The 24,212-nt window shown below is 50.2% G+C and overlaps 4 protein-coding genes across 19 annotated transcripts in view; 1 reads left to right on the top strand and 3 right to left on the bottom strand.

The window, feature by feature from the left end:
• Nucleotides 1–2,267, bottom strand: part of SYNGAP1 (synaptic Ras GTPase activating protein 1) — a 31,410-nt gene extending 29,143 nt beyond the window's left edge. For all 9 annotated transcript variants that reach the window (XR_005067428.1, XR_005067426.1, XR_005067429.1 and 6 more), the window contains exon 1: nucleotides 2,198–2,267. Coding sequence is in view for 5 of the 9 variants with exons in the window: in XM_037052759.1 (XP_036908654.1) it covers nucleotides 2,198–2,264 (67 nt within the window). In the remaining 4 variants the exon portion in view is untranslated. The remainder of the gene's footprint in view (nucleotides 1–2,197) is intronic.
• A 2,123-nt stretch (nucleotides 2,268–4,390) lies between these two features.
• Nucleotides 4,391–5,929, top strand: CUTA (cutA divalent cation tolerance homolog). Of its 3 annotated transcripts, none has more exons than XM_037052772.1 (6): nucleotides 4,391–4,459; nucleotides 4,883–5,064; nucleotides 5,233–5,292; nucleotides 5,402–5,447; nucleotides 5,565–5,614; nucleotides 5,725–5,926. In XM_037052772.1, the coding sequence occupies exons 2-6, from the start codon at nucleotides 4,883–4,885 to the stop codon at nucleotides 5,849–5,851; spliced, it is 465 nt and encodes a 154-aa protein (XP_036908667.1). In that variant the 5' UTR covers nucleotides 4,391–4,459; the 3' UTR covers nucleotides 5,852–5,926. The 3 variants fall into 3 exon arrangements, with proteins under 3 accessions (XP_036908667.1, XP_036908665.1, XP_036908664.1); XM_037052770.1 differs by lacking the exon at nucleotides 4,391–4,459 and adding an exon at nucleotides 4,466–4,593 and having other exon boundaries at nucleotides 5,725–5,929; XM_037052769.1 differs by lacking the exon at nucleotides 4,391–4,459 and adding an exon at nucleotides 4,466–4,593 and having other exon boundaries at nucleotides 4,859–5,064; nucleotides 5,725–5,929.
• A 98-nt stretch (nucleotides 5,930–6,027) lies between these two features.
• On the bottom strand, nucleotides 6,028–11,222 carry PHF1 (PHD finger protein 1). 2 transcript variants are annotated; one of them, XM_037052768.1, is made up of 15 exons: nucleotides 10,985–11,222; nucleotides 10,073–10,246; nucleotides 9,899–9,980; nucleotides 9,671–9,766; nucleotides 9,142–9,242; nucleotides 8,894–9,042; nucleotides 8,658–8,753; nucleotides 8,382–8,450; nucleotides 8,129–8,252; nucleotides 7,955–8,022; nucleotides 7,683–7,787; nucleotides 7,371–7,557; nucleotides 7,188–7,282; nucleotides 6,839–6,916; nucleotides 6,028–6,685 (listed from the first exon to the last, which is right to left on the bottom strand). In XM_037052768.1, the coding sequence occupies exons 2-15, from the start codon at nucleotides 10,229–10,231 to the stop codon at nucleotides 6,376–6,378; spliced, it is 1,719 nt and encodes a 572-aa protein (XP_036908663.1). In that variant the 5' UTR covers nucleotides 10,232–10,246; nucleotides 10,985–11,222; the 3' UTR covers nucleotides 6,028–6,375. The 2 variants fall into 2 exon arrangements, with proteins under 2 accessions (XP_036908663.1, XP_036908662.1); XM_037052767.1 differs by having other exon boundaries at nucleotides 6,839–6,919; nucleotides 10,985–11,220.
• Nucleotides 11,223–12,184: 962 nt separating this feature from the next.
• KIFC1 (kinesin family member C1) lies at nucleotides 12,185–23,941 on the bottom strand. 5 transcript variants are annotated; one of them, XM_037052758.1, is made up of 12 exons: nucleotides 23,771–23,941; nucleotides 20,675–20,770; nucleotides 18,969–19,109; nucleotides 18,713–18,812; nucleotides 18,154–18,207; nucleotides 17,982–18,032; nucleotides 17,378–17,778; nucleotides 16,006–16,785; nucleotides 15,067–15,357; nucleotides 14,905–14,978; nucleotides 14,698–14,773; nucleotides 12,185–12,376 (listed from the first exon to the last, which is right to left on the bottom strand). In XM_037052758.1, exons 3-12 carry the CDS (start codon nucleotides 18,993–18,995, stop codon nucleotides 12,332–12,334), a joined length of 1,899 nt encoding a protein of 632 aa, XP_036908653.1. In that variant the 5' UTR covers nucleotides 18,996–19,109; nucleotides 20,675–20,770; nucleotides 23,771–23,941; the 3' UTR covers nucleotides 12,185–12,331. The 5 variants fall into 5 exon arrangements, with proteins under 5 accessions (XP_036908653.1, XP_036908652.1, XP_036908650.1 ...); XM_037052757.1 differs by having other exon boundaries at nucleotides 18,969–19,106; XM_037052755.1 differs by lacking the exon at nucleotides 20,675–20,770 and having other exon boundaries at nucleotides 14,657–14,773; nucleotides 18,969–19,106.
• Nucleotides 23,942–24,212: the final 271 nt, after the last annotated feature.

Below are 24,212 nucleotides of genomic sequence, written 5' to 3'. Positions count from 1 at the left end.
AGATCCAGGCCTGTGAAATAAAGGGGGCCTTCAAAGACTGGAGCTTGGGATGGAGACCAAACTAGAACAGTAGACTACGGATTGCCCATGCTCAGAGGTGCCCCCAGGGTCACCCCTCCCCAGCTCTACTGTTCTTCCCATGCCACCATCTGTGCGTATGGCCTCTTCTTTAAACCCCAATGCTACACAGGGGACAGGCTCTATGGACGGGAGAAATCAAACTGGTGACATCAAAGTGATAGAAAAGAGGCTTAAGGCATCAAAGTGTGAAAGAGTTTAGAGGAAGAAACAGCAAATTCTGTTACCTTTACAGGATAATTAATCACGGGTATATTGTAGGGGGGAACAACTATCTTTGAGCTTCATTCCAACTGAATGCCCTAAGTAAAAGAGTTTTGAAAAATCTAGCCCCTTTCTGTCCACAAACATGTCCTGCAGATTTATCCAACCTGCAGGTCAGTCAGAGACGAGTCCCCAGAATATAGATATCTAGAAAACACCAACACTGCAAAACTCTTTACTATCAGCAATATCCTCTATATACAGAGATGACCAAGGCTCCGAGGCTGCAGACACTGCAGGCAACATGCTCATCGCACTCAGACTCTGAGGACCCCCAGAGGATAAATTAGTTGGATACACATAACCATTATGGGAGGGACTGGTTCAGGCTACAGCCACAGGGAGGCAGATTAGACTTCAGGGGCACCTTCTTCCCAGGAGCAGGGAAGGACACAGGGAACTTGGCTTAGGAGCAACTCTGGAAACACATATTGTCTGCACTTAAGTAAGGATGATTCTGGGAGGCAGATACAAGAGACAGGGGAACACAGCTGGAAAAGGGGAAAGGATGAGAAATCACACAGGGCTCAGATGGAGGTCTCTTGTGGTCCCTGTTCCAACCATCAAAACCTATGCCTTTTCACCCCAAATCTCCAACAAGTCAAAAAGTAGAGGAGACAAAAGAGGAATGGGTGATGAGCTGGAGTATTAGGGGAAATTGTGTAGACACAAACTTGTGGTGACAAGATGGGGAATGGGGTAGGGAATAGAGGATGGGCTGGGGGACAGATGACAGGGATGGATCTAGGAGAAAGGGTAGAAATGATGGCAAATTGCTAGTGACAAGGAAATATAGCAGAAGGGCCCAACTGGACACGGGGCAGAGGAAATCAGGTAGCCCTAATAGGAATATTAAGACAAGGGAGTCAAGAAGGATGGGGTGAAGAGGTGGTAGAGATATAAGGGAGCTACTAGAAGGGAGAGGGGGAGAGAATGGACAGCAAAGAAGGGACTGATATAGGGAAAGGACAGAAGGGGGACGCTCATAAGGAACGGACACCATATAGGGGGAAAGATATAGGTGATGGACACCAGAGGAGGGAAGAGGAATGGAAATAAGAATTGGAGGTGGGGGAGGAGGTAAAAGTGGTTACGTGAATGGAACGGATGAGACCCCAGGGATTGTTACACTGGTCAAAGCCGTAATGAGGGTCCATGTCTGGGCGGTCTAACCTCCTGCCCTACTCCTAATACTCAATCTTACTTGCATTGCGCCCCCCCCCCAAACAAACACATGTTTGTCCCTCCCCCTCCCCTGGTCTCTCCTCCCCCAACCCATTCCCTCTCTTCTCTTCCCTCCATCTGGACCCTCCATCCCTTCCCCCCTCACACACAGCCTCCCTCTCCATCTGGCCCCTTATTCTCTCCCTCCATCCTCCTCTCTTTTTCTACCCCATTCCATTCTTTGAGCCCAGCCACCATATTCTGACCCCCATCTTCTTGGCTTCTCTTTGCACCCCTGTGTTTTCATTTCCCCCTCAAAGCCCCTCTCCTGACTCTGCCCTTCTATTTCCTTGATATTTTCCACATCTTTCAGGTCCCACCTCTAAATTGCTTCTGCCGCTTTCCCCCCAACCCTATCTTCCCACCCTTTCTGGTGCTCTCTTTCCCCTTCACCATTTTCACCTCAGCCCCCTTTAAGGCCTGTTTCCTGGCCCTTCAGGATCCTATCTACCCCTGTGCTGTGGCCTCCAATCCCTTCTCCCTCATTGCTTCTGTCCTGTCTTCCCAGTCCTCCTGTCTCCCTCCATTTCAGCTGTTCTCTTCCCTGGCCTCGGCTCTGCCCCCTCCTCAGCCCTGCCCCTCCCCCCTTTACCCCCTCCAACTGGCCCTCCCCCTCCCCTCACCAACGTACCTCTGAAGGGGGCATAGGACATCGCGGGGATGCTCCCCCGGTGGATGGAGGCGCGAGACCTGCTCATCAGGCCTGGGGCGGGGGGAGGGGGGGCGGGGAGGGGGCGGGGGACGGGGGAGAAAGAGAAGAGAGAAAGAGGGGGAGAGAGAGGGGGAGAAGGAGGAGGAGGTGGAGGAGGAGAGAGGAGGAGAGAGGAGCGGAGTGGAGCAGAGAGGAGGAGAGAGGAGGAGAGAGGAGGAGGAGAATAGGAGCCAACGGCAGCAGCGGCAGCCGAGAGAGAGAGATAGAGAGAGGGGGGCGGGGGAGTGAGCGAGAGAGGAGAGAGCAGGAGGAGGAGGAGGAGAAAGAGCCTGCAGCCCCCACCCCTACCCAGTAAGAACCAGAGAGACAGAGACCCCTGACTCGAAAACACCAGAGACATAAAGGACAGTTCTAAACCTGCAGACCCAGAGAAAGATACCTTGACGCCCCGGGGGCGGTGGGATGGGGTGGGGGATGGGGGGGGTTAATCTGAGGCACAAATCCAAAATCTAGACGAAAACAGACCTCAAACTCAGTAAAAAACAAAAAACGCCACCCCAATCTAGCTCTCCTTGAGAAAGGGGTCAAAATCTGAGCAACCAGTCTCAAATGGTAATTTCTGGGACCAAGACCCGAGGCCTGGACTCAGAGAAAAAGACCCATATTCAGAAAGAACCCAGACCTAGAATTAGAGAATTCAAGACTCATATCAGAGACCCCCGATTTCGATCTCAGAAAGGAAACTGCAGACTCAGAGACTGGTAACCGAGAAAACTCCAGACCTTGGGGTTGGGGGTCAGGGAAGAAGAAGAGGGAGAGAGAGAGAGAGAAAGAAAGAAGGAAAGACAGCTAATTCAGAGATGGAGAACCCAGTGACCTCAAATTCATAAAGACTTTGAGAGACCTTGGAGAGTGATCACAGACCCTGAAAAACAAATACCCAAAACAAACAAAAAAAAGGAAACCCGGTCCTGAGAAAGAAACCAATGCAACACTGAAAGACCACACAGAAATGTATCTCAGAGACAAACTCCAAACCAGAGAGAGAGATCTCAGGGAGACCCTAACCCCAGAGAGGCAGGTAAAAGAGAAGTCTGATATCAGCCTGGGAAATGCCCAATCACCCCCACCCAGCTGACCAGAGACCCCAGACCTTTGAGGGAGGAGGAGGAGAAATACTGGGTAAACGGAGTGGCAAGAGCCTTTTTCTCTACTTGGTCCTTTCACCGCTCTCTCCTCTTACTGGCCCTCTCCAATTTTTGGTGACAGGATGTGTAAGGCAGGTCCTGACTTCTAGGGGAATGAGTTAAGGGAGGGAGACCCAAGGCTGACAGGTAGACCAGTCCTGAAGAGTGAAAAGGAAGGTGATACGGGACAAAAGGTCCATCACTACTTCCTGGTGGCCTCTCCCTAATCCCCAGCCTGCAGCCCTCCTCACTACTTTTTCTGGATTCACCAATCTGCCTCCAGTTTTGGGATTTCAAATTAGGAAGGCCAAGGCGCCGGTAGCCCCATTTTTATCCCATTTACGGGATCTTACGGTGTCCTTTTAGAATGAGTCTTTTCTCACCCAGCCATGGTCTAGCCACGACAGTGCCTGCCTAATCACTACTCCCAGGAATAGTTGGCTTCTGAGATTATCATTGTTCGTTCCCAAACTCAGGCAGGTGTCGGTCCTAGCCAAAAGGGCAGGGGGCGCTCTCTTCACCTCCGGAGGTTCAGCTTTCTGAGACCCTCCCACTCCTTCAGGTCTCGGGAACGGAGTAGGGGTTGTTACGTGGCACACTCTCGGGATTAAGAATGAACCCCCCACTCCACAACCTGACGCATCGAGTGTGGGGGACCTACAGCCCCGCTTATCACAATTCTTTCATCACACTGCCTGCAGGGCTGGCCTGCGATTGGCTTCTGCGCGTCGCTCACGGTGACGCCACCAACTAAGGACCGACCTCCTCACGTGACACAAGAACGCAGCAGCAACAGCAGCAGCAGCAGCAGCAGCAAGAGCGACCGACCGGAGCACGCAATTGGCCCTTTCCGCCTCACACGGAAACCGGCGAGCCATTTCCGTACAAGCTTGCAGATTCACTTGTCGATTGGTCAACTCCCTCTTTGCTCCTCCTCCACAAGGCGGGGCAAGCTGGGCCACATTGGAACCGAGATTGGCTGGCTCCAGAGGCCTGCGATGCCTGTCCTGCTGTCACGTGGTGTGCGTTGTTTTATCACGTGGCTGCCGCCCAGGTAAGAAGAGGCCGCTCTTCCTGTGTTTGGGCTCTTTTCTCGGCGTTACTTGCGGCCTTTGGTATTCAGCCCCCCGTAGCAGCGTAGGCTGTATGAGGTGGGTGAGGGCTCCGGCAGTCCTGCTCGGCGGAGGGGTGAGTGACCAGCGCCCCCCCCCCCGGACCTCGAGGCCTCGCCCACCACCACCCGTACCCCAAACGCCAGAGGTTGGCCCGAGGAGGGAAAACCGAGCCTTTCCCTTCATTTTTTGAGGTCTCTTACTCTCGGCTTCAGAGACCTTTTCCTTTAGGTGCATTAGAGGGAAGGTAAAAGCTGAGTGTCTCTCCAAGTGAAGGATTTCTGGGGAGCACTTGCCTGGGGTATTTGTGGGGAGACACCAAATTCACCGCCTGCCCCCAGGCTGCTCTCCTGTCGCTTCTTTGGATGCCAGCGCTGCTCTCTGTGGCTTCCCGCCTTTTGTTGCTACCCCGAGCCCTGCTGTCAATGGCTTCAGGAAGTCCCCCTCCCCAGCCCTCGATGGCCTCTGACTCTGGCTACGTTCCTGGTTCCGTCTCTGCAGCCTTTGTCACCTGCCCCAATGAGAAGGTCGCCAAGGAGATCGCCAGGTGGGAACTGCAGCGGGGAAAGAGGATGATCTTGAGAGTTGGGGGTGTTAGAGAAGAGTGACCTCCCGCTGCTTTCTGCCTGCTCCAGCTTTGAAAACCTGTCTCTGGGCTGGCAGTGCAAAAATCCGGGTCACAGGGTGCTCTAAATGGGGCTCTCTTCACCTTCAGGGCAGTGGTGGAGAAGCGCCTGGCAGCCTGCGTCAATCTCATCCCTCAGATTACATCCATGTGAGTCCCAGGAGTTCATGGTTAACCTAACTCTAGGGGCTGACTGGCACTTTTTCCTTGGGTAAAAAAAAAATCTTTGCTCCCATAATACTTTCCGTGACCTTTACAGCTATGAGTGGAAAGGAAAGATTGAAGAAGACAGTGAGGTGCTGATGGTGAGAACCATTTCCCCACCCTACAAAATCAATTTTCCCTTTGACCCCTTGCCCTCAAGAGATCACAAAATCAACCCCACCCTGGATTCAACCTTGTTTGTCTCCCCCACCCCTTAGATGATTAAAACCCGAAGTTCCCTGGTTCCAGCTTTGACAGATTTTGTTCGGTGAGACCTTTGAGATGGCTGTAGGACGGGACTTGCAGGGCAGTCTGAGAGGGTGGGGTCCTTTGAGTACATCTTTGAGTGACACCCTTCCCCCATCTTTTTTTTTGCAGCTCTGTGCATCCTTATGAAGTAGCTGAGGTGATTGCATTGCCTGTGGAGCAGGGAAACTCCCCATACCTGCGTTGGGTGCACCAAGTTACAGAGTCAGTTTTTAACTCCAGCTCACTTCTACCTTGATGAGCCCTGCTCCTGCCATGTTCCCCTTACATACTTCATGGGGATGACTGGGTTCCTAATAAATCCTGTCTTTGATTCTTTTTGCCTTTTCCTTTTCTTGTCAATATATGTGAATTTGGGAAGACTAGAAGTGCTTCTAGAACCTGTGCTAGTATCTTTCAGAACGACTCAACTGCTAGATTTGTTTACCTTTATTTCAATCATACAGAACCCGGGATCCTTTATCACCCCTCCCCGCCTCAGTCTCCGGCCCCAGGGATTAAATAATTTTTAAAAATATTTTAAAAGCTGTAACAAAATAACATCAAAGGAAATGGGAAAGGGGGGTGGGGGGAAGCTCAGGAATCATGAAGGGACTAGAGAAGAGAGAACCTCTTCTCCATTCCCCAACCTGGATTCCGCCTGGGCGGTAGGGAGAACTGCCCCCTACCTCCCCAGGTACATCCCAGCTGCAGGTGAGGTCAGAGATCAGGGTACAAAAGTGCCGGTGTGTGTGAATGGGGAGGTGGGCAGAGGCAGGCTGTTCAGAAGATGCCCCCACCTCCCCACTCAACCAGGTACTGCACAGAACCATCAGGCCGTACCCTCCGAGCAAGGACCCTGACTGGATCCCCTCGGGACAGATAGCCAACCCCACCTCTGGCTCCTCCCCCAGTACCTGGAGACAAACTACGGCACAGAGGAGAAGAGGTTGCTAACAGAGGAGAAGAGGTTGCTAAGCGTCTAGGAAGACCTGGGGAGGGGGCTGGGACTGAGGAAGATGAGGCAGTCATCAAGCGAGGGGCACTTTTAGGAATGTCTGTGGGGAAACCAATGTGAAGTTCCAGGGGTGACCTAAGGAGAGAAGGCAATTGTGAGTCCAACCACACAGGTAATTACTGACCAGAAACAGACGATATATGGATCAGAAAAATAAATATTTGGAGACTGAGGACCTTAAGAACACAGAAGCTGAGGGGTGTCAAAGGTCAAGGGGCAAAACCTCACCTGTCTGGGGGTTCACCATCCCCAGAGGTCCCTGCAGTGTTGGCAGAGGGGTGGAAGGAAGCGAACATCCTGATGGGACTGCTGGGGTTGGGGAGGAAGAGAAGTCAGGACCTGAAGCAGGGGAACAGGACATTCTATCCAAGCACAGCTCTAACACTGCCCCTGAGGAATCCCCACCCCCAAGACACTGGGGTTCAGACATTGGTTCTAGAAGTCTCTCTAGGACAAGAAGTGGGTAGCCAAGGGGTAGAGGGAAAAGAATTATAGGAGAAAAAGTCCAGAGGCTATATATAACTGGAGAAGAGACTGGCAAGGAACAGATCTAGTTGGAGTGGGTAGGAGCACTGACCTGGGCAGGCAGCGGGCGTCTGTGGGCCGGAAGTTGTAGCCGCTGCTGCCCTGGTAACTCTGGTTAGGGCTGGGGGGTGGTGGAGACACTGAGGCCTAGAGGTAGGAGCAAAGGACTGAGAGATAATCCTTGATTCCTTCCCATATCAGCATTTTCCCCAAGGGATTCCCCAGGTCTCTGTACCTGCAGTGCTTTCTGCAGAGAGGCCCGCTCCCTCTGCTCCTGGGGCTCTGACTGACTGTGCACTGCTGAAGGTGGCCCCAGCTCCTCCATCTTCTCCTTCTGCCTCTTCAGGGGCTCTGGCTCCAGCCTCCGGCGCTTCCCCAGGGGACGTGGAACCCCTCCCCCTGGGCCCTGCCCTGAAGGGAAGCTGTAAGAGGCCTCCTTATCCCCCCAGCCCCCTCCCGGACCACCCCAAAGACTTCCCCATCTTCATATATATTTACCCCCAGATTAATACCCTGAGAATTTTCCCACGCCCCTTGGACCAGTGACCTGGTAGGGGCTCCATCTCCAGTAGGGGGCTCCACAGGAGGAGGGATACGAACATGGAGACCAAATAAACACTTCCTCTTCTTAATCTCCCTCCCTGAAATGAAACTGGGATGAGGAGAGAAATGATACAGGTCAGTACCGGAGAAAATGGCCTCTCTCTTGCCATTACTCAATCTTTTCCAGAGATGATCTTCCAGGTGGATTTCAGCACCACCCCTCCCAGGCTTCCATATCCACATCTCTGTACCTTTCTAAGCCTCTCTTCAACTTACCGGTCCTTGTGGCTATTGAGTGCAGAGAGGAGCTTGGAAGAACGTTCTCCCTTCGGGGTGTCTGAGAGCTGGGGAAGGGGAGGGAAAGTAGGGTCAAGGAAGCAGTGACCCTTCCCCAGTTTTCTTCACATTTCCTTATTCCACCATAACCCCCAAAGTTTCACTACCCCTTACCTCCCCGAGGAGCAAACTGTCCCAGTTCTCAGAGGTGAAGGGGAGGATCTCACGATCAAAATCAAAGTATTTTTTCTTACAGCAAACGCTGAGGTGATACAGGACAAGATGGGCCACATCCACCCTGGAGAAGCATTGCGTTGTCAAGGTTGTGGAAGCATCACAAAAGCCAAAGGAGTCCAGAGTGGGAGGTTGGGCAGGTACAGTAAAAAATGGGGTGTTGAGAGAAGGGTTACACTGAGGTCATGCTCACCAGCGAAGCTGTAGTCTCCTGACCTTCTCAGGCCCCCCCCGACACACACAGCATTCAAACTCATAGAACCTGAGTGTGAACAAGAGGGAGAGAACACACATCAAACAGGAAAACGGTGTCATGCTATGGAGGACTCACGAAGCAAGGGTAGGATGAACTAATGAACACTTCAGGGGCTGGGAACAAAACAGATGAGACAGGCAGAGGTGGGGAAACAGAGGGTGGGGCATATCAAGAGGGCTCCCTGGGCTCCTGGAGAGTCTGCCCTAGTCTCACCTGTCCCCATAGAGGAGGGGCTTGCTCAGACATTGGGTGCAGGCCTCATGGAACCACTGCAAGCAGCTCCTGCACTGCAGCATTTTCAGGTTCCACCTGATGGGGCACACAGGACTAGTAACCTCCAGATACTTGCCCCCTTAACAGCCCCAAACCCCGATCATTGCATTCCCTGGGATTTCCCACATCACCACACCACATCACTTGTTCCTTAACCCCCGCCCCTCATTACTCACTCCCCAGGACCCCCACAGTAACAGTAGCTCTGCTGCCGGTTGCTCAGATGTCCAGCGTCCCAGTCCAGCCCCTTCAGTCCATATGGCAGAGACAGCTTCATACCCAGCATGGCCCGGGCATAGGGGCCCTTCTTCAGGGCACCACCCCTCTGCAGAAATAGAACAGGCAGGCCACCTCAGAGGGTAGGTAGAGGAAAGGCTTGGGGAGAGGTTGTGGGTGGGAGACTCTCATAGGAAGGTGCCTTTACCTTGGTGGCGATGGCAAAGACGCACTGGCGGCAGACCCAAGATGTGCCCTCTCCCTCTCCAGGGGCTGGGGCCCTTGGAACATGGCAGTCCTGGTGATAAGCTGAATAATGATATTGATGGTAGAGCACTTACTGAATTGTAAACCTGTGTACTAGGTATTGGGAGAAGAAGAGTCTATCTCACTTAATCCTTGACCATGGTACAGTTTGGGGATGAGGTTATTAGCCTTATTTTGTAAGTGAGAGAACTGAGGTTCCTAGTACTTTAGAGACTTGCCCAAAGTCATATGCTTAAAAAAGAGTATTTGAACCATCCTCTGCCTCTCCCTGAAGTTTACACATCCCCATTCCATGGCTGCCTCTCCCTGTGTTGAAGAGGAAGTAAGGCTACAGGGTTGAGGAGACTGGTCAGAGCAGTGGCTTGGGGACTCGGGCCAGGTGGCATAAGGACCAGTACCAATGGGAAGGGTCAGAGGCAGCCTGTAATGTCTAGAACAAGCTGGACCATTCAGGTATCCTGCCCTCTCACCGTGGCGACACTTCTCACAGCTGACCAGCCGGTTCCCAGGGACCACAGTCTCAGAGCGACAGACACAGCAGAGGAGTTCCTCCCCAGGGAGGGCAGCTGTGAGGGAACACAGTGTTAGGGTGGGGGGTAGGGGGATGGAGTCTGTTCTTAAGCCCCTTGGGGGTAAAACCCCCAAGTCAGGTTTCTGTCTTCCATGGGATGTATGCTCTCAGGCCTCTGGGGTCTCACCAGGGCTAATGTCTTTCCATAGAACCAGAAACTGGGAGTCATCCTCAAACTGGACCAGACACACCTCCCGAGCACTGTCCACCTGGAATGGGTGAGGGCAGAGGGTAAAAATGGGAATCAGGACTAGATAAGGGAAATGGGGGAAGGCAACAGGTCAGAGATCAAAGGTCTTACCTTCTTGATGGTCCCCAAGTATAACAGCCCATCTGTCCATCTGGCCAGCACATCTTGACCCTCCCAAAGTCGAGGCTTGGGGCCAGAGGTGGGAGCAGGGGAAGCTGGATCCCAAAGTGGGGGGGCACCAGAGCGGCTCAGCCGGGGGGGCTGTGCCATTGCATCCTGGGGGGGGCCTAGCCAGGAGTGGAATGCGAGTTATGGAAGCTGAAAAACACTCCTTATTTTCTTTGCCTATTTTTCTGTCAAGGACTCAAGCAGCTGTGGCCCCAGTCTCCAAATCCCTGAGACACCTGGATAGGAAACCACTCAACACCCATCCTGAGCTTCCTGACTCCATCTCTTCCAATTATGGTGACTGGGGCTCCTCTCCTTAACAACCACCCTCCTCCTCTAGCTTCCCAGCTTTCAGAACTCCCCTGGGTATTATATCCTGGCCTTGAGATTTTAACAGAAACGATGGTTGCAGAAGCAAAGGTTACTACTCAGTTTCTACTGTCACCTTCTCCTGCTGTTTAAAGGTGTGCATCACGGGGTGCTCTGCTACGCAGAGATGTATTTTGGGAGCTTTTCTGGAGATGTTTTCCAGAGTAGAAACAGCTACCTCCCCGGGCCCGCGTGTCTCATTCAGAACAATCATCCGGGTGCCAGGTTATGTCAGGTCACCCTCAAATTCGGGGCTCCCTGCCCTCAGGTTAGATAACTTCCCTGAGAGCCTCGGGAGGGGGGCGTGTCCCAGTCGCGGTCTCTACTACCCATGACCGAGAGTCCAATACGGGACTTGAATCGGCCCAGCCCGACCCGACGCCAGGGCGGGGAGGCTCTCCGCCCGCGCTCTGCGCGCTGACCCCAGGCTCCCAGCCGCACCGCCCCCCCCCGCCCCCACAAGGAGCACCTCCTGCTGCTTCCTTACCAGTGACAGCTGGGGCCGCCGGGAGCCGGGCAGAGGCAGACTTGGGACACCGAGGCAAAACCCCAGCGCAGGAGAGGACGTCTGAGCGTCAGGGGCGTGCAGGCAGAAGCCAGGGGGTCCCCAGGCCCAGCCCCTTCGTCCCGACGGCTCTGGGGCGTATGACGCAGCAGCCAAAGCAGCGGCAGCGGCAGGAGGAGGAGGCGGCCGGGGGAAGGAGGGGAGAAGAGGGGAGGGACAAACCGGCTCAGGGGGAGGGTGGTGGGAGGGGAGGACTAGGGAGGAGGAGCCGGAGGGGGGTTGGGGGCGGCGCGGGCACCACCTCACCCCACTTCCCTCACCTCCTACAGGCCAGGAGGGTGCCGGGCCAGCGGTAGTCTGGCTGCGGTTGGGCGGGCAGACAGTCGGACCCGGCTGGAAAGGGAATCCCTGAAGCCCCTTCCTCCTAAGGGAGACCTGCCCTGGCGGCAGGAGGGAATTCACCCCTCCCAGCAGCCGGTTTCCGGACTGGTTCCCGCCCCATTCCTTAACTGTGCCCCCAACCTCCATGGTCACTCCTAAGTCCCACCCCACCCTGCCAAACCCCCCTGCCACCCCAGTCCATGACCCCACCCTCCATTCACAATTCCCTTTGCCCCTGCCACGCCCTCCTCTCCCGCCTTTGCCCCTGCCCCACCCTCCTGGTGGCAAGTCAGCCCTGTGCTTCTGCGCACGCGTGACCCCTCCCGCGCACGGAACCTAGGAAGACCGAGCCCCTCCTTCCTGGGGAGTGGCCTTTGTCGGTTGGTGGGAGGGGCTCGGCAGGCGTGATTCCGGCCCTGCGCTTGCAGGGCAGGGGCGCAGACCCGCAGCGAAGCCGTGACGCCGCCGAAAACCAGCCAATGGACAGCGGGCCGGGCCAGCCCAGGCCGTTCGAATGGGAAGGCAGGGAAAGGGCGGGAGGAAAAAGCCGTCAGTTAATGGGAGGGTGAGTCCCATCCTTTGGTTCTGGTTTCTGCCTTTCCTGGGTTAGGATAGCCTGCGGCAAGCGGGAGAGCTAAGGGTCACACCTCCTACAAGTGGACGACAGGGGTATGGGAGCTGAAGGGCACCCAGACTACAGAGGATGGCTCGTCAGGAGAAAAGAGGCTGTAACTCTGCAAAACACGCAAATGCTGGGTAGAGTGACAGTTCCCATCTTCACAGATATGAAAAATATCTCCTTTCTTGGGCAACTGCTAACAAAATCTTTATTGAGAGAAAAAAACCACTTTTATTTGCTAGGCCCACGTAACACAGTGTACCCTCCATCCCCCCAAAAGTATCCCTTAGCCCCACCATTATCACTCCCAGAGAATCTGGATCGGTCTTCATTTCCTGTTGGCCTGGGCAGTACCAATAACACATTGGTTCACCTGTGGGCAGGGGGTACAGACAAGATAAAAACGTTTTCAGAGTAACCAAGAGGCTCAGTTTCCGAAGATCACCTCCAAGCCCCCAATACTAGGGCTGTACTCAGAGAATACTGAAATAAGGGCTCTAAAGACAGGTTCACGCTGGTCTCAGTTATAGTTAGTTCTCCCATGCTCACTAGACACACTAGGTCTACACGAGGTGAAAAGGCCTAAGTAGGGATGAAGACCAGCACAGAAGCAGAGACAGAAGAAACTTTCACTTCTAGCAATATCATGGACTAGAAACCTCAAAGCCCTCCCACCACTAATGTTTAATCAACTAATGGCACAATAACAATACTCATTTAGGAACCAAGACTCCTTGGAAAATCAATGACTCCTAGCCTTGGACAGAAAATGTACAAGATAAACCTGGAATACAGAATACTGGAGACCAAAAGGACACAAAAGCTAAGATGAAGCACTCCACTGGATAAAGATAAAGCAATTTAAGCATCAGAATGACAACTGCAAAGGACACATATCAAATATATAATAACCATGAGTAAAATGATAACATCTAATGGAAACTCACTGGTCACCTTTGGAAGTTGCCAGGGTATCAATTTATAATACTGAAAATTGATCAAGAATTCAGCACTTATCCTGCCTTTCCCATGTGGACTGAATTTCAGAGTAACCAAATAGATGGAAAGGGAAAGTTTTATTTATAAAACTTGGACTAATAAATGTAGAACATAGAAAATCAGAAAAATCAGCATTTTAACACTCCCTAATGAAATAACAGACCTGGGTTGAATCACTGCTTGATAAAATCACTAGGTGAAAAAGTTGATAGGTAGTTTTTTTAATAGATCAGGCTGACAACACCCAAATCCAATAATTAATATTTGTATCATTAAACATGAAAAACTAGATATTAGTTGCCTCCTGATATGATGCAACAGAAAAGTGACTACCCTGTGTAAGTTTTCTTGCCAAGAAATTTAAACCTGATTCAAATCTAATCAACATACAAGTCAACAAAAATTATGAAGAGGGAGCAAAATCCAGAATATGATTATTCTATAGGACAAATGATCCTATTTCTTTAACAAATAAAGGCCAAAGGGGGTGGGGTTATTATGGATTAAGAGATTTAAGAGATAATGTCAACTAAATAATATGGGTGGCCTTTGCTTTGATACTGATCAGAACAAGCCTAATGTATAAAAGACATTTCTGAGACAATCAGGTGAAATGTAATATAAACTGGATATTAAAGAATTCATGTTGTTTGATGTTAATAAAACTTTAATTGAATTGCCAGATAGCAGGGGAAATCCTGATCAAAACAGAACACCAGGTAAGGTGCTAAGGTGGTTGACGACTTCCACAACAAAGGTTCAAGCCTCAATGTAGCAGAAGGGCACACCTGATCAGAGACCCTGAATAAAGCCAGCACCCATCATGAGGCTATAGCCTCAGGAAAATGAGTAACCGGAGAGAAAAAATTACCTTTCAGAGGCAGATAGTAAAGAAACTTAGTTCTAGTGGAGAGAGCATTAAGTCTCCTAGAGAATGCACAGCCATGGCCATGGCTGACCCTCACGAGGTTTGGAGCCTGAACTCACACTATTTGGAATGGTGTGAAAAACCTCTAAGTCTCTTTTGATCCAGCAACCCCATTTCAAGGAATCCTTCCCTAGATAGTTGGATGTAACTAACAAATAGAAAATTATATACATACAAGGTCAGTCAACATGGCCTTGTTTGTAATAGAAAAAGGATGGAAGGAATTCAAGTGTCCAGTAGGGGGAACTGGTGAATAAACTTTGGTCCACCTACACAGTGGAGTCCTAGGCAGATGTAAAAACAGTCAGGAGATCTCTGCATGATAGAGGGCAGTGATCCTGAGGCAGCCTTGGTAAGCAAAACAAAGTACAAAATAACATATATGTAAAACAGGGGGAGAGATGTTTTATATGAAGAGGAGGAGAATAAGCACATTGCATATTGCTTCTATTTACAAAAGGAAACATTAGAATTAGTAAAGTGATAAATGATAAAAATGACAGGTGGGGAGGAAAATGTGGATAGAAATGTACGGCTTTTTATGTAATTTTGACCTTTTAACTACCTAGTTTTAATAACTTAATTCAAAATCCCCAAAGCCAATAGTTAAAAATCAGTTTAGGTGGGTTTGTGCTGCAGATAACTGGCCAGTGTAAATCCTTTCTGGATGAATGTGCCCTTGGCCTAAAGGACAGAAGGGGTTGAAATGGAAAAACCCATAGTCACCCGGGCGTCCTGACAGGGCCTGGGCTTGGTGGTACCCGCACCTTGGAGGCAAAGCGCAGGGAATTGAGAGACTCAGAGGCATTCTCTTCTAGGGGGGAAATGTTCACGAACATGAGCCTGTGGAGAGAGGAGAGGGGGCCAAACTCCAGCATTAGTGGCCAGCTGGGACCTGGACCAGGTGTGAGCCCACCCCTGACCCCAACATTACAGTTCCCACATGATCCCTTCCACATATTCCTTTCACTCACATCTTAGCACTGCCACCTAGAGAGTTCTGCAACAGATAGGTGAGTTTGCTGTTCCGGTATGGCACATGGGACTCCTATAAGGTTGAGGGGGACAGTGATTATGATTGGACAGGATTCAGCACAGTTAGCCTCAGTTCCTACCTGCCCCAACCCCATTCCCACCTTGTTGCTCAAAGCCATAATGACGAGCCCCAGTGTGGACAGGCTGCTGTTAATGGCCTGTGTTTCCCGAAGGCGTTCCCGCTCTCCAGGACCAAGGGCTAAGCCAGGGTCTAGCCGTTCACTCCCAGCCAGGTCCACAAGATTGAGGGGGGCCCCACACTGTAGGCCTCGTCCAGAATGCTCCCCAGAGATCTGCAGCTGGAACACACTGTGGCTGCGTGATGACCGCTCATTCTGGGCTGTGCGGGCTACAGCCCGGTTCTGGCGGGCCAGATGGAGCAGAGCCTCTACCTATGGAGGGGGAAGAGCAAGGGTAAAGGTAGGCAGGAAGTCAGTACGGAGCAATGTCGGGAATGGCAATGAATAAGAGTCAGCTCCTGCCCTCTGGAATCTTTCTTTGTAGCCAGTGAAGAGACAAATAAGTAAAACACACAACATGTCAGAGTACTAAAGAGTAAAATAAAACAGAAATAAAGAATATGTGAGGATGAGATGAGGGTTGCAGTTTTAGATAGGATGGCCAGATCTTAAGGGAACAAGCAATTCCAGCAGATGATCATTAAGGCAAAAGGAAGTAGTAAGCAAAGGCCCTAATACAAGAAAAGAATATGAATAGCAGGTTGAGGAACAAGCCAAGGAGCCAACACGGCTACAGTGTAGTGAGCAAGGAGAGTAGTAGGAAATGAGGGCTGAGAAGCAGTGGTCAGGGGGCTGGCACAGCCCTGCATTAGCAGGTGCCTCTCTCCTCCCCACTCCCCAGTTATTAAGGCAGATCTACCTCACAGTTTCCAAGGCCAAACTGAATGCGGCAACTGATCCTCACATCTCCCCTCCCTTTCATCCTCCAACATTCTCCTGCTCCCTACTCTATCCACCTCCATCTCATGTCACCCTGTTCACTCCTCCCCATTTTCTAGTCACAGTGCAATCAGTGCTTACCTCTTTCTCACAGCAGACAGGAACATAGCGGGCATTGGTGACAGTAAGCTCCTCGCTCCCTGGCCCTACCCTGCGAATCTCACAATCACCCCCCTGTCCCTTCCGAGTCCCAGTGGCCAGGAGGTCTCGAACAGTCTCATTGTAGATCTCCACGTAGCTTGCAACAAAGGTGTAGGTCCAGCCCTGGCTGCTCAGCTCCTGGGCCACAGAGAACAGGTGCCGCAGGGCCCTGGGGATCAGCCCCTCCACCTGGGGGTCTCCCCCAGGCCCACCCTCCATTGTGAAGGTCTTGCCACTTCCTGTCTGGCCATAGGCAAAGATGCATACGGGGTAGCCATCCAGGGCTGACTGGACAAGCATGGCAATCTCCTCAAACACTTCATCCTGTCCACTCCCTGGTGGGAATACCCGGTCAAAGGAGAAGTCATAGCGGGTGGGGGCGGCTGGCACCCCACTCAGGGTCCCACGCCGCTCATCAGACCGAAAGAGGCTGAGGTGGGTTGAAGGATCAGAGGGCCCACCAGGGCCAGAGGGAAATAGGAGGAAGCCAGGGGGGGGAGTGGGCTCCCCTGGAAGGACAGGGCGGACCCGACAGAAAACACGGATGTTGCCTTTGAGCTCCTGTAACTGGTTGTGTAGTCGTCGGCGCTCCATCTCTAGCCAATGGAGACGTTCTCCCCGCTCAGCTAGTAAGGCCACCTGGGCTGCAGACTCCTTGTGTAGAGATGCCACCTCCGCTTGGCTGCCTGACAGAGCTGCTTCTGATGCCTGAAGCCTCCTCTGCCCAGAACAAAACAGACACAGAGGGCAAGATGTAACCAAGAATCAGAACAAGTCATGATGGGATGGGGGGTGGAGGGGCAGGGGTAGGGTAGTCCATGCCTCCAAGGACTTCACAGTCTGCTAAAGAAAGATTTAAGAAAAGAGGAATCATGGTATTAGAATAGGGAGGGCAATGGGCCTATCCAGAAGGTGCACGGGAAGGTAATGTCTAGGCTGATACCCAAAAGTATAGGAGTAAACCAAGGAAAGGATGCAGTGTAGAAAGAACATTCCACAAAGACAAAAGCGCATATGCAAAATTCCCTGAGTGAGAATTGAGTCACTTCAGACAATTGAATTTGAGTGATTCAATCCAGTTGGCGCTCACCGAGGAGCTGGATGGACATAAGAGCGAGAGAGAATGCTCTGGGGTTTTTGATCAGAAAAGACAGAGAGGGATGGAGGAGGAGCAGAGGAGACACAGACTGGGGAAACTACAAAAATGGAGGGGAGAATAAGAGTTGAGGGCAGAGGTATGCTGCTGGACAGAGGAGGTCAGGGATTCTAAGCCCAAACATGGAGCAGCGTTTGGTAAGAAGCTGGCCCTTACCTCCTGCTCCTCTAGCCGGGTGACCAGTCCCCTCCGCTCCTCCTGCAACCCCAGTTGTTCTTTCTGGAGCGCTTCCACCAAGCTCTCCTGTGTACTCAGCCGCTCTTCCAGATCCAGGACATGGGCACTCAGGTTCCCCAGCTCCTGTTGGCCCTGCTCAGCCTGGGCCCGTACCCTGGACAACTCCCCTTCTAGTGTCCTGCGCTCTGCCCCCAGGTCCATTGCCTGCTGCTGGGCCTCCCTCAGCTGGTCCCGAAGCTGCTGGTTCTCCTGGTCCAAAGTTCGAGTCTTCTCACGGCAGCATTTCAGCTCTGCGTTTAGGTCACATAACTGACCCTTTAAGTCCCAGGCTGGACGTTTGTTGGGTTTCTTCCCCTCAAGCTTGAGAGGAGCAGCTGCTGCTAAGATGGGCACAGAAAGGACAAAAGTAAAGGGAGTCCTGGTTCCCTATTTCTCCTCCCTCCTAGCCTTTAGGGCCTCCACACCTGATGCTACATCTCCTTCCCCTCCAGATAGGGAAGGGACCAGACAGATTCTTCTGGGTACTCACCACCTTCTCTTCCCTATCCCAGCCTCTCACCCAATAGTTGTGTTTGTCACCTACTGCCAGGCTTCTGGGCAGGAGCAGCAGGGCCTGGCTTCTGATTCTTCAACACTAGAATATTGGGAAATTGACATCAGGAATTATAGCACAGTGACCTTCCACTTCCATCATTCTCCCTTTACATGCACCTCAAACCCCTTCTCAGCCCAGCTCTTAAGAACTGACTAATTACCTGTGGCAACAGCTGTGGAACATCGGAGTCCTGTCTTCTTGGGAAGTTTTGGAGCTGTTGGGAAGTGGGAGGGAGGTAAAAGAATCATCACTCTCAGGATGGCATGTACTCTGGCCAGGCCAGGGGCAGAGGAGTTTTTACTGAGGATCAGAAATAAAAAAAAAACTTCCCTCTTCCCCTAGCTCCTAAAGATATCCTGTCTTAGGACCAGAAATTATTGAACATGCCAAGAAACAAGCTGGACCAAGAAAAGCAAAAAGAGCAGGGGTCAGGACCATATGAAAAATACATCTGTGTAAAAAAAATGTTGGGGAACGTAATACTTGCTTGAGACTACGCACAGAACATCCCTGAAAGGACACACAGTTGTCCCTGGGAAGGGAAACTGGGTGGCTGGGGGACAGAGGTAGGAGGAAAACTTTTCAAAAGTGTAACAACTTTTGTGCCTTTGAAATTCTGAAATAAGTGAAACATATTACCTATTCAAAATAAGCTAAAATTGGAAGAAAAGAAAAACTCAGCTGGACAGCACCAACCTCTGCCCACCCCCAGAACCCACCTGCCGTCTGGCCTTGTGTCTGTGGCCCTGTGGTGCGGACTGGTGCTCTGGGTTGGGATGCAGCAAATTTTGAAGCTGTGCCCAGGCCTCGTGTCCTTTTCTAGGGAAACACAAGGAGTCCATAGTTATCTTCCCTGATTGGTTTACATACACCGTCTCTCTCTCTCTCTCTCTCTTTCTCTCACACACACACACACACACACACACACACACACACACACACGTGTACCTATACAGCTATCCAAACCCAGCTCACTTTCTCAGGCTCCAAGACATCCTCCATCTGGTCACGCCCCCTCTTAAAACTTCTTCCTGGGAGAGGCAGCCGGGAATGGGCCTTGACCAGGGGTCTCTTCAACTCTATGTTCCCCTTCACTTCCAACAAGGGGGACCTCTGCTGGGAAAAGAGAGCCAGTTAAGACAACACTCTGGAGCCCAAATGTCCAAAGAACTCCTCTTTGTGGCCCCCCAGCCTAATTCTCATTACCAACAGGCATTAACTTTGTACCTCTTGTGCCACAGATTATGTGCCAACCAAAAAGCACGGAGAAGTGGGACACAATGCAAAAGTGGGAGCGATTTCTAAGGGAGAAGCTGGACAGATGTCTGACTTCAGATAACTCTAACAGTAGTACTTAAACAAAAAGTCCTGACTGGTGTTGTCAGTGAGTTGGGCACAAACTGAAAGGTCTCTGTTCCCAGTCAGGGCATATGCCTGGGTTGTAGGCCAGCCAGGTCCCTGGTTGGGGGCACACGAGAGGGAGCCAATGGATATTTCTCTCACACATCCATGTTTCTCTCCGTTCTTTCTCCTCTCTCTAAAAATAAGTAAATAAAATCTTAATTTAAAAAAAACCAGCAGAGAGAAATGGACACTCCTTTTAGAAGGCAAAAACTCAAACACACACATAGTATGGCTGTGAAATCAACAGGTCTTTTTAGCTAGAGCTGAGATTAATAAATAAGGGATAGAGTAGATGCTTCCAATAGATAAGGCTGAAGACTGGGCTGGAGGAGCAAGTAACATTTACTAGGAACTGTTTTAAATGCTTTATCTGTTATCAAATGAATCTCCACAACAGCCCAAAGGAGGTGCTATTACTGGTCTCATTTAGCAGAGGAGGGAAGGAAGGTACTGAGAGATTAAATAGCCCTCTAAGGTCATCAGCCAGTAGAAGGCAGAGCCAGGGTTAGAACCTAGATAGTCTGTTCTGGAGGCCATGTTTTAACCATTTGGCAACACAGCCTTAATACGGCTTTGATGCCAAGCTAAGAAGTTTAGGCTTTAGCCCTGTATACATAAGAGCTAGAAACAGTTTCTGATTAGGCATATGAAAAATATGCAGTGGGGGTGGGTAGGGCGGGAGAAAGTGGTGGTGGGAAAAGAGACCACTGTATTCAAACATCAATTAAAAAATAATAATAAAAAAGAAAATATGCAAAACCTATTATAAAGAATGAGTTGTAAGTAGACTGACTTGCAACTGGGGAAAACTGTGGAGTGGCATGACCAACCAGGGACCACTGAAGTGGAGGTATTAGACGGGAGCAGTGGGAAAAAAAGAGAGCCTCTTCTGTAAGTAGTGCAATTCAGTGCCTGGGGACTATGTCCACCCATGGTTATCAACCATTCTGATTTGACCAGAAATGAGGGGTTTCTTGGAACACAGAAATTTCAGTGCTAAAACCAGATCATTCCCACCCAAACAGGGACAATTAGTCATCTCACTCCGATCCCACCACCAGGAAAACCACCATGTATAGATCAACTTCTGATTTTCACTAGAGGTAGCTTAATTCCAAGGCCAGCCTCTCTCTTCCTTTCAGTTTACTTCATTCAATCAGTGTGTACTCAGGAAATGATCTGAGTCCTGGAGTAACAGATGTGGTCTGTGCCCTCAAGACACTCATGGGACACTGGGGAAGGGAAGCATTTAAAGAAATGATTAAACCTTTACTTACTAGTATCCTAAAAGGATCCCAGAAGATGGGGTGGGCATCTAGTTTAAATGGGGAGAGTGTCAGAGAACACTTCTAAAAAGTGTTTTTACCAGGAGCCTTGATGATGAGAAAGAGTTGGCTTGATGGGTTTGGGCCAAGAGTATTCCAGGTAAAAAGGAAGAGTGCATTTAACAAATGACAAATTGTTCTGTTCAGCTGAACACAGGGAATTGCATAGAGAGTGAGGAGATGAGAACAGAGGCAGAAAAAAAAGATTGCAGTGGTCAGTATGCCACCATAGACTCCAGAGTTTACTGACGGTAAGAGGGACCCTTTTGTTCTGGCACAGTGGGGAGCCAGCAGAAAGCTACCAGTGTTTGTTGTGGGTTTTTTTAAAGATTTCATTTATTTATCTTTAGAGGGGAAGGGAAGGAGAGAGGGAGAGAAACATCAATGTATGGTTGCCTCTCATGCATCCCCTGCTGGGAACTGGCCTGCAACCCAGGCATGTGCCCTGACTTGGAATCGAACCGCAATGGCAAGGTTCCCAGGCCCGCGCTCAATCCACTGAGCTACACCAGCCAGGACTATGTTGACTTTTAATCAGGAGAAAAATAGGACTAGATTTGTACTGAAAAAGTGAACTATCAGCAAAGTAAAGAATGAATATAGTAGAAGATGAGGGGTATTAGAGGCAGAGACTGCATCATTCATTCATTTATTCAACAAGATTTTTGCATTAAGATTTGTTGGAAGACAGCTCTGTAACAGATGCTCTTCTAGGTACTGGAGAGTAATGAACATAAAGTCTCTGCTTTCTGAGAGCTTATTTTCTAAGGCAGCCTTTCCAAAATGGGGTACTACAAGAGACCTAAGCCCTGGGATCTATTTTCTCAGTTCTCCCAAAGATGTATACAGCTCTTGACATTCTAGGTGCCTGAGAGAAGTTAATTCACTAGATACAAAGGAATGCCTTAGGGCATTAAAGCTTTCTTAATTCTCACAGAAGTCAGTTGAGAGGGGCTGTTCTAAGAGTTTAAGGGCTAAGTAAAAATCCATCTGAGAGAAGGTCAAAAAGGGGCTGGATTACCAAACCAAGTGCAGTAGTTCCCTCCTCATCTGCGTATCTTCCGAGATCCCTAGTGGATGCCTAAAACCTCACAGAGTACCGAGCCCTATATATAATGTTTTCCTATACCTACACAACTATAATAAATTTTAATTTAGAAATTAATAACCAAGAACCCTGCCTGGCATAGCTCAGTGGATTCAGCTCAGGCCAGCAAACCAAAGGATCGCGGTTCCATTCCCAGTCAGGGCACATGCCTGGGTTGCAGGCCAGTTCCCAGTAGAAATTAATAACCATAACTAATAAAACAGAACACTTTTAACAATATATTAGCTTTGGAGTCATTACTGAGTAAAATAAGGGTTACTTGAACACGAGCACTACAACACCCTGACTGTTGATTCCATAACTGAGATGGCTACTAAGTGACTGAGAGGCAGGTGGCGTAAACAGTGCGGATAGGTTGGACAGAGGGGTGATCCATGTACCAGGCTGGACAGAATGAAATGCAATTTAAAACTTATGAATTGTTTATTTCTGGAATTCTCCATTTAATATTTTTAAACCACAGTTGATTAACTGAATAACTGGAATTCACCACAGTGAATAACTGAAACCATGAAAAGCAAAACTTCAGATAAAAGGGACCTCTGTGTTGACCTAACTGCCTTGGGGAAGGGAGACAGAGGGAGGCAGTAAGGAAGACGGAGGCATCCAGGCTGACTCCAAAATACCTGCCATGGTTCCATTAATTAGAATCACAGGAGGAAGGGCTGTGTTTTGTTTTGTTTTTTAATTAAGCTTTCCATGTTAAAATAATTGTAAATTCACATACAGTTGTAAGAAATAATACAGAGAGATCTGAGAGCATCCGAAAGGCTAGTTTGGGAAGTTCAACTTTGGGAAAATGACTTTGGGCAACCTGTGATACACACAGATATAACCAAGGATGTTCACAAAGCACTGCTATAGAGAAAACTCTGAAACAACTTGATACTCTGGCTTCTTAAACTTTGGTTTATTGGTTTACTGTCTATCCTTATATTAGATTATGGGCATCATATGAACCCATCTGTTTTGTTCACAACTATATAACCAGAGAGCCTAGTATAATGTCTACTATATGGTAGGACTCAATACATTTTTAAAGGACGTCCATCAGAGGAAGAATAATTAAACTGTAATACATCCAAACCATTGGCTTCTATACAAATAGAAGGAGAGACGGATGGGACGTATTTTCCCCCTGCTACTTGCAGAAATGTTATTTCAATTTAATTTAATCAAATGTAGTGTGAAAACCAATTTTTTCTTTAAACTTTCCAAGGTCTAACACTGAATTTTTTTTAAAAAAAAATGTCCTGCAGTCTCTCTATACTACCATAGTGGATCTACTAAGACACCTATCACCTATCATCTACTAAGACCTATCACTAAAAGAACACATTTGAAAATGTGTTCAAAATTTTGTTTATTATTCAGGACAACTCCAAGAGTACAGTATTTCTTTTCCTCCCATCTATAAAGCTAGACACCATGACTCCCAACTTTGCACAATCACCATTTTCAAGCACTTAGCCTGTAAAAATAGATATTCACCCAACCCCTCCTATACCCACTTCCCTGCCACTAAAGCAACCTCTCTGTGCGCAAGAGATCCACCCCTTCACCTACTCACGAACTTCAGCAATCCTTCCTTCTCTCCTCTATCCTCTACATCACCAACTTTTCATTCTCTCCTGGTTCATTCCAATCAGTATGCAACACATGCTATTCACTTCTCCCAACCTAAGAGTTTCTTGACTCTGCATTCCCTACCAGCTACTACCTTTATTCTGTATTGCCCTCTGCAGCAAAACGCCTCAAAGGGGTTGCCTACATAGTACTCACTGCGTTCAATTTCTCTCCTAAACCATCCCAACCCGGCTTTCACTCGGGGAGCACAGACTTCGCCCTCCAAGCAGGCTGGAGCTAGGCGGATAGGGTGTCGGGGGGCGGAGGCTCGTCTCTGCTCTTCGGGGCAGGAGACCCGCGCCGACCCCACTCACCTGCGACTCCATGTCCAGCTCCGTGCCACACGTGTCAGGGAGGTTCAGTGGAAGAGGACAAGGTGCCTCGGCTCCCGGAACCCAGGTTCTCTATCCTGCTCGCGACGCAGAGCCCGAGCGCTCCAGGATCAGTCAGCCACTAAGCCCGCGCCACACGCGCCACTTTTGAATTCCAACGGCTGCCACCACACTCACCTCGCTCCGCACGCAGGGGCCAATCGTCGCCGACGCCACAGTTGAGGGCCAATCGCAGCGCCCTCCGCCTCCCGAGACCACACCCGCCGGTCTGGCGCCTTCCCCTTGTAGCTTCGCCGGTGCGCAGACGGCAGACGGGTTAGTCACATTTCCGGCCTCACTTTTCCTCTTAAACCGGGTCACACTGGGCTTCCTCTCGACTCCAGCCGCCGCCCGCAACCTCGGAAAACGTCTGAGAAAGCCCACG

This window comes from Sturnira hondurensis, unplaced genomic scaffold, assembly GCF_014824575.4.
Source record: "Sturnira hondurensis isolate 20B ecotype Veracruz unplaced genomic scaffold, ASM1482457v3 Scaffold0007578, whole genome shotgun sequence".
Classification (NCBI taxonomy): Eukaryota; Metazoa; Chordata; class Mammalia; order Chiroptera; family Phyllostomidae; genus Sturnira; species Sturnira hondurensis.
Note: the sequence above shows the minus strand (reverse complement) of the source record. Positions and strands in the feature narration are given on the sequence as shown.

Bases quoted from the DNA above. Each gene is read 5' to 3' on its own strand.
- PHF1 (XM_037052767.1), bottom strand. From the start codon at position 10,231: ATGGCACAGCCCCCCCGGCTGAGCCGCTCTGGTGCCCCCCCACTTTGG. The intron at 8,451-8,657 runs GTGAGACTAGGG...GTTCACACTCAG, and splicing joins CCCCTCCTCTATGGGGACAG to GTTCTATGAGTTTGAATGCT. The intron at 7,558-7,682 runs GTCACTGGTCCA...GGCCTCTTACAG, and splicing joins GGAGATGGAGCCCCTACCAG to CTTCCCTTCAGGGCAGGGCC.
- KIFC1 (XM_037052755.1), bottom strand. The intron at 18,208-18,712 runs GTGGGTTCTGGG...ACTTCCCAACAG, and splicing joins GACACAAGGCCAGACGGCAG to CTCCAAAACTTCCCAAGAAG. The intron at 16,786-17,377 runs GTAAGGGCCAGC...TGTTCTGGGCAG, and splicing joins CCCGGCTAGAGGAGCAGGAG to AGGAGGCTTCAGGCATCAGA.
- CUTA (XM_037052769.1), top strand. From the start codon at position 4,552: ATGAGGTGGGTGAGGGCTCCGGCAGTCCTGCTCGGCGGAGGG. The intron at 5,293-5,401 runs GTGAGTCCCAGG...TGACCTTTACAG, and splicing joins ATCCCTCAGATTACATCCAT to CTATGAGTGGAAAGGAAAGA. The intron at 5,448-5,564 runs GTGAGAACCATT...CCCACCCCTTAG, and splicing joins AAGACAGTGAGGTGCTGATG to ATGATTAAAACCCGAAGTTC.